Source organism: Cervus elaphus, chromosome 5 (genome assembly GCF_910594005.1).
Source record: "Cervus elaphus chromosome 5, mCerEla1.1, whole genome shotgun sequence".
NCBI lineage: Eukaryota > Metazoa > Chordata > Mammalia > Artiodactyla > Cervidae > Cervus > Cervus elaphus.
Window position 1 is genome coordinate 62,663,343 of NC_057819.1, and position 14,219 is coordinate 62,677,561.

The 14,219-nt window shown below is 34.9% G+C and overlaps 1 protein-coding gene across 4 annotated transcripts in view; it reads right to left on the reverse strand.

The window, feature by feature from the left end:
* Window positions 1-14,219, reverse strand: part of LRBA (LPS responsive beige-like anchor protein) — a 723,276-nt gene that overhangs the window by 541,771 nt on the left and 167,286 nt on the right. For all 4 annotated transcript variants that reach the window (XM_043902582.1, XM_043902581.1, XM_043902579.1 and 1 more), the window contains exons 29-30: window positions 11,139-11,295; window positions 6,745-7,192 (exon numbers count right to left, since the gene is read on the reverse strand). In XM_043902582.1, the coding sequence (XP_043758517.1) occupies window positions 6,745-7,192; window positions 11,139-11,295 (605 nt within the window). The remainder of the gene's footprint in view (window positions 1-6,744; window positions 7,193-11,138; window positions 11,296-14,219) is intronic.

The window sequence follows — 14,219 nt, forward strand, 5'->3', positions numbered from 1 at the left end:
CCTACCCTATTGTACCAGCAATTCTACTCTTAGAAATTTCCTCACGATAATTAAGTCCACAAAGAATAGATACAATAACATTAAGAAATGCTTTATTGATAACAACCAAAAACCAGAAATAGCCCAGAATCTTTAAGCAGAAAAATGAATTAAAATTTGGTGGCATACATATAGAATGGAATAATAGTAATAAAAAGAAATAAATTACTGATTGATTAACATAACATGTATGAATCCCAAAAGCATTATGTTGAGTGAAGGAAGCCTTATACAGAGGAACACATATTTTGTATTTCCTTTTACATGAAGTTCTATAAAAGGCAAAATTAATTTATTGTTTAAAAAAATATAGAACAATAATTGCCTGTGGAGGGTGTGACAGGCACTAGCTAGGAAGGAGCATTAAGGAACTTTCAAGACTGAGGGTAACTTGACTGAAAATTTAGGTTACACAGGTGTTTAATTTGTCAAAACTCATAAAACGGTACTCTTAAAAGAATTGTGCCTATCACAGTATGTGCACTTTACCTTAAAAAACCGTACTGGTCTCTGGTTAGAGATCTATGTGCCTTAACCGTTTAAGACTGAAGTGATCTTATGCCTGCAACTTATTATGAAATGCATAAAATGTAAGTCTGATGGATAGAGAGATGCTTATGTGGAGAACTGTACAATGAAGTAAACAAATAAAGGCTAATTGCAGAATCTCAGTGACGGGTCACTAGATGTTCACTGTTCAATACTTTGACCTTCTCTGTATGTTTAACAAAATGATGAAAAGATAGTAACAAAAAATTTACCACAGATGTACCGTAATACACACAATCTCTATTCGTCCAAGATGGCACAGTTAATAAAAGATAACAAAAGAACCTGACTTCATTTCTGTTCCTTCAAACAAGTGCCATTAATAATGTGTTCAATCATGAATAAGAGCTATCACTTAGTTCAGTAAATATTTATTGTCCAATATCTTTCACACATTCTCATTCCAGACACACCTGAAGTGTGACTGCCTATTTGAATTTACATCTAACTAGCATTCATTGCTTACAGACTTCTGCAATTGCTCTTATGGCTCTTGAACTAAGCACGTGCATTACTTCACAACTCCAGTCCTCTGTACACGCTATTTCTTGACCAATATCCCTTCCGCTTAGTCTATTTGCCAGCAGTCTTCCTTCGCACCTTTCAAAACTGCTCAACGGTTAAGTGTCCCCAGACAGTCAAGTCAATGTTCACTATTCTTTGTGTTATCGCATGATCCAGTTATATAAACTTAATAAATACATACATGATCCTATCATATAAACTTAATAAATGATTAATGAATGCTAAGATTAAGCACTGATAATATGTCAAGAATTACTACTCAATTCACAAAATAAACCTAACATACTTATTACTTTCATTTAAAAAACTGAAAAAGTTCAGAAAGGAAAAGTAATTTGTCAGGGTAGATGACAGAACTGCCCCACAATTCTAGATTTATCTAAACAAGGGCCTCTAATTTGAACCAGTTTCTCATAGTGACCTTTAAGTTTTATTGAGATAGAATTCACTTTCCATATAATTTATTCATATACAGTATAAAATTAAATGGTTTTTAGAACTTTCAAAAATTGTGCAACCATCACCACAATTATATTAACATTTAAACATAATTCTATATCATAACCTATAAGCAATAGGAATAAAGATTTCCAAGATATAAAGTTATTAATACATATGTACTCCTACTAAAATACAAAAATGTATCTGCTCAGAAACAGAAAAACTGCATTCTTCAGCACATTCTTTAGTACATAATAGAAAAATAGAACTAATCAATTTCCATATTCAATGATGGTTTCAAATCACCTCTGAGAAAGTAATATAATAATGCTTTAGCTTTGGGCCACATAAAAACAAAGAAAATTCAGTCAAAAAGATTTACTTAGAAGGACATTAAGTAGGAGGCAAATTTCATGATATTTTCACTCCCTTTACTGTTTTTATTATTATAAACTATAAATTTTCTGTGTAAAAGACTAAAATCTTCAACACAAGGGTATATTTAAGCTACCACACTTATCATGTATAAAAGTGTAAATCTAAACTGTTAGTAATGTTGGTGTTTAGTTGCTAAGTTGTGTCCAACTCTTTTATGACCCCATGGACTGCAGCCCGCCAGGGTCCTCTGTCCATGTGATTTCCCAGGCAAGAATACTGGAGTGGGTTGCTATGTCCTTCTCTAAGGGATCTTCCCAACCCACAGATCGAACCTGTATCTCCTGCTTGACAAGCAGATTCTTTACCTCTGAGCAAATGGATTAGTAAAGCCTGTCTTAAAATTTTAATAAAATGGCATCAATTTCATGCTACAGCTTAAGGTTGTACTTAAAAGAAATTGAAATCCTTGACTGAATTTTTGATATCTGCCATCAATTTTAAGAAAAAGCACTTCAAACTTTTGGCATAAAAAAAATCAGAAGACAGATAAGTCTTTTAATTATGCAAGCTGTTTTCCTAACTTTCAACTTACAATGAAATATTAAAGTATAAAATTCCACATATTATAGCTTTTTTTCTTTACACTCACCAACTTTAATAATTAGTATCTGTAAAGCATTATGCTAAGGACATATATGAATTATGTTACTTACATTTACAACAAACTACCACCACCATGAGGGAATTATTTATACTAACAACCCGTGAGGTAAGCACTTCATATTATTAGCCCCATTTTACAAATGAGAGAATGAAGTAACTTTCCTAAGCCTCCACAGATAGAAAGTACAAACACTGCTGACTTTTCTTTTTTTTACCTGAACTAGGGAGACTTTTTTTGAAGATTTCTTTTTATTGAGTAACAACAAAGAGAGAGCAACATTTTCTTCCAGATCACTAAGGTTCAGAAGTTCCATTTCAGAATTGTGTCAGTTTGAAATATCATAAACTTTCACAGAAACACCATTTTCTTTAACATGCAAATAGTTCACTAAATGAGAAAAGCATTTTAAGCCAAGTACTTTAGTCCCTAAGGATCTAGCTGAAAAGCCAGACAAAGCCCTTGAACTGTATCAAGATAAATCCCTGGCATCCACTAATCACCAGAGAGGATCTCTGATGAGATAAGAGCAGGAATTTTGGCCTGGGAATGAACACAACACCTTGCCATCCACAAAGGCCCACAACCTGGCAGCCCGTCAGCAAGGTTCCACTCATGGAGCTGTTACTCTAAACTTTCCAGCTATTGCTTGGAAGTTGATAATGCTTAAGATATGAGGAGAGTTGTGATTTCTGACATAGCATTCCAGAGATAAATACACGATCAGAGGGATGCTTTGAAATTCTCAAAGATACTCCTTTGGTCTAAAGCTGCACGAAAAGTTTTTCAAAAGGTGTCTGTTGCTATGAAAAAGAGAGGGGGGAAAACAGAGCAGTTTGCTTGCCATCAGACAATATGTTAAATGCATACCAGACATGTAAGCTCCAAACAGCCTCCTGAAAAATAGTATTGCCAAATTCCCCTTTATTTGCTATTTTAATAAATCCCTAAAAATGTATTCCCTTTGCAGTTTCCTAAATAAGTTCATAACCTACTCACTGAAGGTATCATGAAGGCACAGAAAATTTTTACACTATTTTAAAAGAAATAAATGCCAAAACACACGAAAATTGGGGAATTTTTAAAGAAACTTTGATCATATTAGTAATGTACATTAAATGTAAAAACCTACCCTTAAGTTTTCTCATTATTTAATCTAAGATTAATACAAATTTAAATAAGTCTATAAATACTGTCAATTTTTTAAAAAACCTAATCACTTACACCTCAAAATATAGTCATTGCAGTTGTCATATACCTTTTGAGACATACGGAAACATATATATATTTTTTAAGACCATTAAATCCCAAACTCAACTGTACTCTGCTTTTTCATTTAATAATATATCTTCAACATCATTTTACATCAATACATAGTGTTGTGCTTTTCTCTCATCAGTGGCTGCAGAGTATTCACCATACTTGCATAGGAAACATACATGCATACATAGGAAACAAACATACATGTGTTGCATAGGAAACAACACGTGTAATCAGTTCTTCATTTGCAACTACGTTTGCATAGCCCTGCCAAATGACAGGGTATAGACTCCACCAGCTGTGGCTCAAATCTCAGCTCCACCACTTATTAGCACAAGAGCTTAAGCTGTTTTTTCACATTCCCTATGCCTCAGTTTCTTCATCTGTAAAATAAGAACAAAAACAGTATCTATCTACCCACCTATCTGCCTATCTAAAACAATGCACTTTAAAAAACACTTTCACAGTGTAAAAGCTCAACAGGTATTAGCTTAATTATGAAATTCCTCTTACAGGAAGAAAACATTTTGTACTTGCATACATCTGTATAAACTTCTAGAGATAATAATTAAGTTTACATATTTTGAATTTTAATTAACTGCCAATGTTCCCTCAAATAAACTGTTCCATGATGCCCTCCACAATACACCCTCATTAAGACGAGGCATCATCTTCTAAACTTCTAGATTGCTTCATGCTAAGTGCTACACATTAATATATATTCAATATCATTTCACACCAATACATATCGTTCTGCTTTTTCTTCGCTTTAACAGCCATATAGTATCACACAGTCATACAGGAAACTGAGATTCAGGAGAATGACGTAATTTGTCCAAATCCACTAATAAGTAATTGAGCCAGAACTCACACACAGCTGTGTCTGATTTCCAGAATCAATATATAACTCCTATAAGCCTAATTAAAAAAGAAAATAAGAAAGGAATAAAAGGGGAAAAAAATCTGACTCTAGCAACCACTATCTATAACACATCATACATATACCAATATGCTATTTACCTGGAATTTACTCTATCAGTCTTATCATTCTAGGACACTGATCTAAACTTTAGACAGAGGGAGAAGGAACAAGATGACAGAGGATGATAGCAAAAAGATTCTCCCATAAAATTATACATTCCCTGTGCTCAGAGCACCTGAATTATATAAATAATTTTAACCAGCTTGGATATCTAATGTGCCAGCAAGTCTGAAGCAGAAAATCAAGAGATGAGATGAAATACAGAGAAGGCACAACAAAATAAACAAGCAGACAGAAGGAAATTATGATGAAAATATGTCAAAAGAAAACAGAAGCCAACTGGAAGGAAATCCCACTGGCCAAACAAGAGACAATTTGAGTATCAAGATAAACAACAAATTTAACAGTATAATTCATTCTATAAGACAGGAAACCATAAGGCCATATATTGAATGTATTGAATTCATTTGATGAGGATGATAACAGTTTTACAGTACCCCTTCCCAAGGAGTACCTTAACAGTGGAGAAACCCAGAAAATACCACTTTAATAAGTGATCTGAATGAATATCATCAATAACAAGATAAAACTGTGTGCCACTTGTTAGAACACAACAGGAAGAAACGGTGCCACTTCTGTGATACTACTCCCAAAGACGCTTTAAATTGAATCAAATCTAGAGGAAACATTAGACAAACTAAACTGAGGGACATTCTACAAAACAGCTGGACCCTCATCTTCTAAAGGGTCGAGGCTATTAAATTTAAGCAAAGACTAAGGAACTATTCTTCTCAATCGAAGGAGAATAAAGAGACACAACAAAATACAATACACAATTCTGAATTCGATCCTACTAAAAAGAGCATTACTGAGAAAATCAACGAAACTTGAAAAGTGTTTGAAGATTTGAAGGGAGTATGATATCAATCTTAATTTCCTTATTGTGATGAATTTTCTGTGGATATGCAGAAAAAACACAATAAACTATTCAAAAAGGATGGAGTATTGTCTCAATTTCCCCTCAACAGATTCAGGAAAAGTAAAATTTCTTTTAATTGGCAACTTTTCTATAAGGTAGAGATTGTTTTCTATTAAAATGTTGACTTTTGAAAAAGAATTCAATAACTCATATATATGTCTTACAGACAGAATTTCAGAAAATTTTCTATACATTTAACATAAGGAAAAATCTCAAGCAAATTAGCCGAAGGTTTCATAGGTCAACAGAACCAACAAAGTCAGGAATCTACAGTTAGCTCTCTCAAGCTGTCAAGACTGAACACTTAGATGAATTCCTAAGTCTGCCAGAATTCACAGATTCCCACTTTTTCCACAAAGGCTGGCACATACTGACAGCAGGGGAGTGAAAGATAACCATCTAGAAGAATAAGTGATTTCTAAGTTGCAACAAAGAAAAACATCATTTAATATACAACTTGCTAATGTAATATTAACATTATTCTTAAACAATCTTGATGATTATGTTGATAATAGCATTGAAACATGTATATTATCATATGTGAAACAGACCACCAGTCCAGGTTCGATGCAGGAGACGGGGTGCTCCGGGTGGTGCACTGGGATGACCCTGAGGGATGGGATGGGGAGGGGGTTTCAGGATGGGGAACACATGTACACCTGTGGCGGATTCATGTCACTGTATGGCAAAACCCACCACAATATTTTAAAGTAATTAGCTTCCAATTAAAATAAATTAATTAATAAAAAACTTGAAATGATATACAAACCAGTCAACAAAATATCATAATTTTTAAAAACTATATTAAAACATCCCTTTTTAATGCTGAAGCTACAAAATTTAGCAAAGTTTAAATTCCTCCTTAATCTTTAAACTCCCTTATAATGAATATATTTATAAGATGTGAAAACAAAAGACTATTTATAGTACCTGTCAAAAGACCTGAACTGCACAGGTTGCTCAGCAGAGAGATCACCGAGAGCCCCAAGGCAGGCTGGCGGCAGAAGCGCAGGGTCCGCGGTGACTCCATCTGCTGGTATGTTTACTAAGCTTCGGAGAATGTCCTTCACGTTGACATTTTTTGAAACTGGAACTGACGGTGCAGCCTTGCTATCCAATTCATTTCCTCCGTCGCTTCTGGTTTCCTGAGATTGACTGACTTCTGAAGAAAGAGTGCAGAGCGCCTCGGTGACGCCATCGGGGCCGGCACGGACACTCGGAGGGGCTCGGGGAGCAGCCTCGTCCGCACGGCTGCCCAGCCCAGGAGCTGTTTCTTCCCCGAGGCCTGAGTCCCTCCTTGGAGCAGAAGAGGTGCCTTCAGATTCTTCGACAGATGCTGTAGTTAATGGGCTCAATGCTGCCGGTGAGTTTTCTACATCTTACCCAGGAAAAGAAGAAAAGTAAAAATTAAAAAAATGTACAAATAATTTTAAAAAGGTACATTCACTCCTAATTGTTCTAGATTATGAAACATACGGCATGTTCTAAAACGCTAAAACAAATTAATCTATAAAATGTTCTGTACCTCTGTGTCTCTTTTTCTGTTTTGCATATAGGGTTATCATTACCATCTTTCTAAATTCCATATATATGTGTTACTATGCTGTAACGTTCTTTATCTTTCTGTAAAGTAATTAGCCTCCAACTAATAAAAATAAATGAAAAAAAAAATGTACTGCGTAAATATACATATAACGAAATAGTTTAATAAAATAATAATAACAAATCAGGTTAACAAATTATCTGAGAAAACCCCAAACTGAACATGACACACCAATGGGTAGCAACACAAGGTTGAAAGCCACTGGTCTGTAAGAAAAAGTCCAAAATCCTTCGGGCATACTCAAGGTTCTTCAATAATATAAGTCTGCTAGGACGTAAACTTCATCAGGGTAGAGAATGTGTCTTCATTAACACTTCATCCCCAGCACCAGTGACAACACCTGGGCCTATAACAATGTCCAGCAAGTAGTAGGTCCACCAGTGAGTATTTTTCAGACGACTATTCATCTCCAACTTTATTTCCTGCTACTCATGCCATAATACATATACAACACAAAACTGCTTACAGTCTGCTGAATGGGCTTCTGTGCCTTATACACCGGCATTTCTTCCCAAGATAATGGGAAGAATTCCCGGATAATATTCCCAAGACCTCTACCTCAAACACAGTTTCTACTAGAAAACATGTTACCAATCCCATATGGATGAATGATTCAATCAATGATCTTTAAAATATAGTTCCACAAGGAACATCACCTTTTCTATTTGATTTTTATTCCCTCCAATCAGGTATTGATTCCATCCCAACAAAAATGCTCCATCTTGCTAAATCCAATGATCAATTCTCGACCTAACAGCTCTTGACATAACAGCAGCAACTGATTATTCCTTCCAGGCTGGTAACATTCTTTCAGCTTTTCATGTAAGATTCCTTCTTTACTTCCTTCACTTCTCTTTCTCCCTTATTTCTTAAGGTGGAGGAATTTAGTACTTAGTTCTTAAGCCTTTTACTTTTTCTGTCAACATTTATATCCTTAATGGTCTCATTCACTCTCCAAGTATTAAATACCACTATTTCAATCAATCAATCAAATTTAGATTGTTGTATGTAACTGCCTACTCTACATTTTCTTCTTTATGTCTAAAAGACATCACAAACACAACATATCGAAAATTAAATTTCTTATCCTTGCCTGAGTATGTTTCACCTTCAGTCTACCCAACTGCACTTTATAATTATTCTTGACTACCTTCCATCTTTCACATATGCACGCCTAATATTTTTAAATACTGCTTTCTCACCATCAGAATATATCCAAAATCTGACTGCTTCTCACTAGCCCTACAGTTACCACTCAGGTCAATACCCAAATCACCTCTTGCCTAGATTATTGCAATATACTCCTAGCTGGTTATGTTAGACTGTTAAATTAACGGATCCATAGATCATGCCTCCTGGTATTCACCCCCTTGAGCAGTTGCTGAGTAAGGGCTGGGCCTGACTTCAGCTCAGTTCAGTTGCTCAGTCATGTGCAACTCTTCGTGACCCCACGGACTGCAGCACGCCAGGCCGCCCTGTCCATCACCAACTCCCTAAGTTTAATCAAACTCATGTCCATCGAGTTGGCCATCCAACCATCTCATCCTCTGTCATCCCCTTCTCCTCCAGCCTTCAATCTTTCCCAGCATCAGGGTCTTCTCCAATGAGTCAGTTCTTTGCTTCAGGAGGCCAAATTGGAGTTTCAGTTTCAGCATCAGTCCTTCCAATGAATATTCCAAAATCTGAATATATATGAATATTCAGGACTGATTTCCTTTAGGATGGACTGGTTGGATCTCCTTGCAGTTCAAGGGACTCTCAAGAGTCTTCTCCAATACCACAGTTCAAAAGCATCAATTTTTCGGCACTCAGCTTTCTTTATAGTCCAATTCTCACATCCATACGTGACTACTGGAAAAACCACAGCCTTGACTAGATGGACCTTTGTTGCCAAGTAATGTCTTTATAATAAACTGTCTAGGTTGGTCATAACTTTTCCAAGGAGTAAGTGTCTTTTAATTTCATGGCTGCAGTCACCATCTGCAGTAATTTTGGAACCCCAAAAACATAAAGTCAGCCACTGTTTCCATTGTTTCCCCACCTATTTGCCATGAAGTGATAGAACCAGATGCCGTGATCTTAGTTTTTTGCATGTTGAGTTTTAAGCCAACTTTTTCACTCTCCTCTTTCATTTTCATCAAGAGGCTCTTCAGTTCTTCTTCGCTTTCTGCCATAAGAGTGGTGTCATCTGCATATCTGAGGTTATTGATATTTCTCCCAGCAATCTGGATTCCAGCTTGTGCTTCATCCAGCCCAGCGTTTCTCATGATATATTCTGCATATAAGTTTAATAAGCAGGGTGACAATATACAGCCTTTACGTACTCCTTTCCCTATTTGGAACCAGTCTGTTGTTCCATGTCCAGTTCTAACTGTTGCTTCTTGACCTGCATACAGATCTCTCAGGAGTCAGGTCAGGTGGTCTGGTATTCCCATCTCTTGAAGAATTTTCCACAGAGCCTGACTTACTTACACCCATGTGGCAGAAGTGACAATGGGCCAGCTCAGTACCCAATTTTTAAAATCTAACAGTTTGGGCATTCTCAGAATCCCTGAAATCTCTGAAAGCAATCTGGCTACCTTGCTGGTAAGATCATGTAGAGAGACCTCCACATAGGAGATAAAGGACCTCCAGACTAATGGAGTAAAACAAAGGAATTCAGCTGAAAACACAAGTGGCAAGGTCCCCCACACAAAACCCCAGTCTAGTCATTTCAGTCCGTCAGCCCTAGCTCTTAAGAGCTATTCTAGCTGAGGCACTAGATAAATGAGTAGAAAAGTTATCTCAGACTTTCCAACCCCAGAGACATCATTTGGAGCAAGAATTATTACCACTGTGCCTTATCTGAATCAAATTCATGGAATCATGATAACAAGACTAAAACAGTTGGGAGTTTTCGCTTTGAGGTAATCTGTAACACAGTGGTCCATAACTAAACCACTGCTTTTTCTTGCCCTACAGGATGTAATCTGGACAGAATTCCAAGTTCTACTCTTTAATAACATACATCAATTCTAACTCCTGTACTCAAAGCCCTCCGATAATTTCCCATTCTCCTTAGAGTGAAAATTCACACTCCCTTTCTCCTGGTTATTCCTGATATACTTCCCCATCCAACTTTTATTGTCTTAAGACTTAACATCTTCTAAAATACTATACAATTTGTTTATTATATATACTCATTTTCTACTTCCTCTCCTGGAATACAGGCTCCATGAGGGCAGATTTTTTGCTTCTGCTCATCAGTAACGAACAAGTAGCTAAGAGGTACCAAATGAATATTGATGGAATAGATAAATCTCCTCTGTCGGGTAGGAGTGACTTCTATACCTACACCAGCTGCTTATCTATAACTGGCAGCTAATTTTATATATAACTCCAATTATTACACTTATTTGTTAACAAATATGTCTCATAAGAGAATATAAGTTATTCTTCACAACAAATGCTGAGTTAAAACTGTTTAATACTTTATTTGTAAAACATAACATTTTCTCACTTATTTTTTAATTAGATGGCTCACTTAAAGCAGAAATCACATCTCAGTTGAAATTAACTACAGGGTCCTTAAAATACTTCATTATTAATAAAAATAACTGCATGCTCTCATTAAGGTACACATAAATGGATTTAAATTCCAGGATGAATATTTTTAACAGCTCTAAGTAGGTAATGTTTTACTTGAATTTTGGATGCCAGATAATAAAATACAGAAACTTACCAGGGAGTGACAAATTTCCACATTCACTACCAGTTTCTCTAGACTGGCTATGCCTTTCATTCTGGGGTTCCAAAATGTCTCTGTACTTCGAGACCATAAGAACAGAGATAAAGTATACAACTGCCAAGGCTAAAAATTGTGCTTGTTTGCTATCCTCCTGGGGAGGAAATACAAGGAGTTAATCATGCCACTACTAAGTAAGACATCTGAATCTTATTTTACAAGACACCATTCAAATACAAAACATATTCACGAATATTTCAATATACACAGAAAATAGTAATGAATTCACCTGAGCAAAGATTAAACAAAAATTCTTGGAAAAATGCCTGTATATGTTAGGTTTTATGCTTGTTAAACAGGAGAGAGACGCTGGCTCATTGTTTTTACAATTAAGTAACTCAATCTGAAGAGATACATCCTAATATATTTTATAAGATTAATCAAATAGCAACTATAATTATATATGACGCATTATTTTTACTTTCAACCATGAGAATTAAATTGTTTTATAAAAATCAGAATAACAGTTTTCTTAAAAGACAAACATTTGAGATTATTAAAAGTGATCAGAGACAGAACTAGATGTTAAAGAAATTTTCAAGAGTATTTTAAAGTAATATAGACAACCAAGTGTCCGGGACTTAATATAGTGTCTGGAGAAAGAAAAGCACAAACCAGGCTGATCTCTAAAGAGGTTCAGGCTTCATTTCAGCTCTAGAGATCACCTATACGTATCAATGACCACTTCACCTAATAAAATTCCCCATTTTCAAAGGAACATTGCACACATCACTAATTTTGATAACTTTTCAAAATACATTTGAACCTAAAGAAAAAACTCAAAATTTATCCATCAAATTCTAAAACTCAAGTAGCAGATAAATTTAGGATAAACAAAACAAAGAACATGGTTGCTTAGGAGATAAGTAAATGGAAACGACTGGTACCAATAAGACTTTAAAGTTAACAATTAATGATTATCAGAAGTTTTGCACACAATTTCAGAGAAAAATTAAATTTCAGAGTGTACTGAACATATCCACTTAACAGGATTATTAGACATATTTATAATCTGACAAGAATCTTTGGTAGTTTTTAGGTTCATGTGTAACACCTTGTTAGTCTTGATGGAAAAGATATATGTTCATTTTTCCTTTCTTAAATTAACCTACCCTTTTCTCCAGAAACTCCTATGTTCTTCTGCCACATAATCCTACCATCTATTACAATAACTGCTACCCATGGTATCAACATTGAAAATGTAGGCAAATAAGCTGCTTGGTCTTCTTAATGTTTTATAAATTATTTATACTATCTAAATCTTTATTTACCCCATTAGCCTGTTCAATGTTTAGTTACTGCAGTATGAAGTATACAGTGTAAGCCTGATTTATGCCCAAATAAGAAATATTGCATAGGTCCTTACGTTTAAGACCTAACTCCTGAAACAAATTTGTTTTCAACTGTAGCTGTCATTTATTAAATACTTACTGTGAGTCAGACTGTAATGCTACAGTCATTAACCCATATACATAAGATGAGGCCTACAGAAGTTAAGTAATTTACCTAAGGGCACACAGTAAATGCAAAAGCAAATCTGAACTCAAGATTAGAGTGATTAAAAACCTTAGCTCTTAACCTCTAGGTAATGATTTATTTATATCCCCAGTCTTAGGTAATTTCCTTTTTCTTCAAAGTTTGCTTATGCTAGAATAGGCTCTGGATGTAGCCTGTGAAATAAGGTGTTTTTTCTTTTCTAAAATTCCTATAAGGTGACTACATCACTTTTCTAATTACCAAAAAAATTAAAGTTATTTGTTACTTTCAGACATGACATGGTAGACATAGGAGACACTCTAATTCTCTGTTCAAACATTGTGATATAATAAGAGCCAGGGTAAGGTGTATTGATTTCATTTTAAATGCTATAGGATAGTCATTAGAAAAATTTTAAAGCCAAGACTTACATCACTTATTGTAGATTTTTAAAATTTATTTTAGGAAATACAAAATTATAGGGCAATAGACTCAACAACTGCTCAAAGAGCATGGGGAGGAAGGAAGCAGCAATATTTGGTTCCACGGTAGACCACAGGCAGTGGGTTTCGAAAAACACAAAGGTGATGCTTTGTTAATAAAAGGAATCATGCAGTTACCAAAAAGCAAAAAACTGAGATCCAGAGAGAGAGCATAATTTAGTACATACAGATGTTAGTTAAGATGAAAACTTGAAGTATGGTTAATATGAAAATTTCAAGAATCAGATTCCTTAGGCCCTTAATCCTCTTTTACCTATCACTACTTGCGGTTTTAAGTAGATATTTAAGCTAATACTGCTATCTTTCTCATAGGAGTATTCTGTGAATTAAATGAGATAATACATTATCAATCATCCAGTCCTATGCTTAATATGCATTAAGTGTTTAAGACTATTAGCTATAGCTAATAACAACTACTATTAACAAATTGCATACTTCATGAAGAATCAAGAGTGGACTAAAACACTAAAGAAGAGAAAATTAAAACTAAAGTTATAAAGTTTATTTTTTAAAAACTTATATATGTAGTATAGAGCAGCCTATACTCAACACACAGTAAGAGTTCAATAAATATTAATGATAATACTCCAAATCCAAGTGAATAGGATCACAAATGATTTTAATTTTCATGTTTATGCTTTTTTATATGACGTTACAATTTCTATATGAAATTCTGCCATATTATGTATCAAAATTACCTAAAACAAACCTATCTTTCACCTTTCAAATACTTAAAACACCATAAACAACATTTAGTCATGTACTTTTGCATCATGTATCAAAGCACAGGTTCTGGTGTTTGACTGATGGGTTTGAATTCTATCATTTACCAGCTCCATCAGCTTAACAAGCTGCATGAGCTCTCTGTGCTTCAAATTCCTCATTTATAAAACTGGAATTACAAAGTGCACAACTCAGGAAGCTGCTGGAATTAATGAGAATACATAAAGCGCTTACAATGCTTACTATCTAATAATGTGTTGTTGTTATCAGTAGCAATACTCTGAAATATCAGCTCCATGTATGTAAATAATATTGC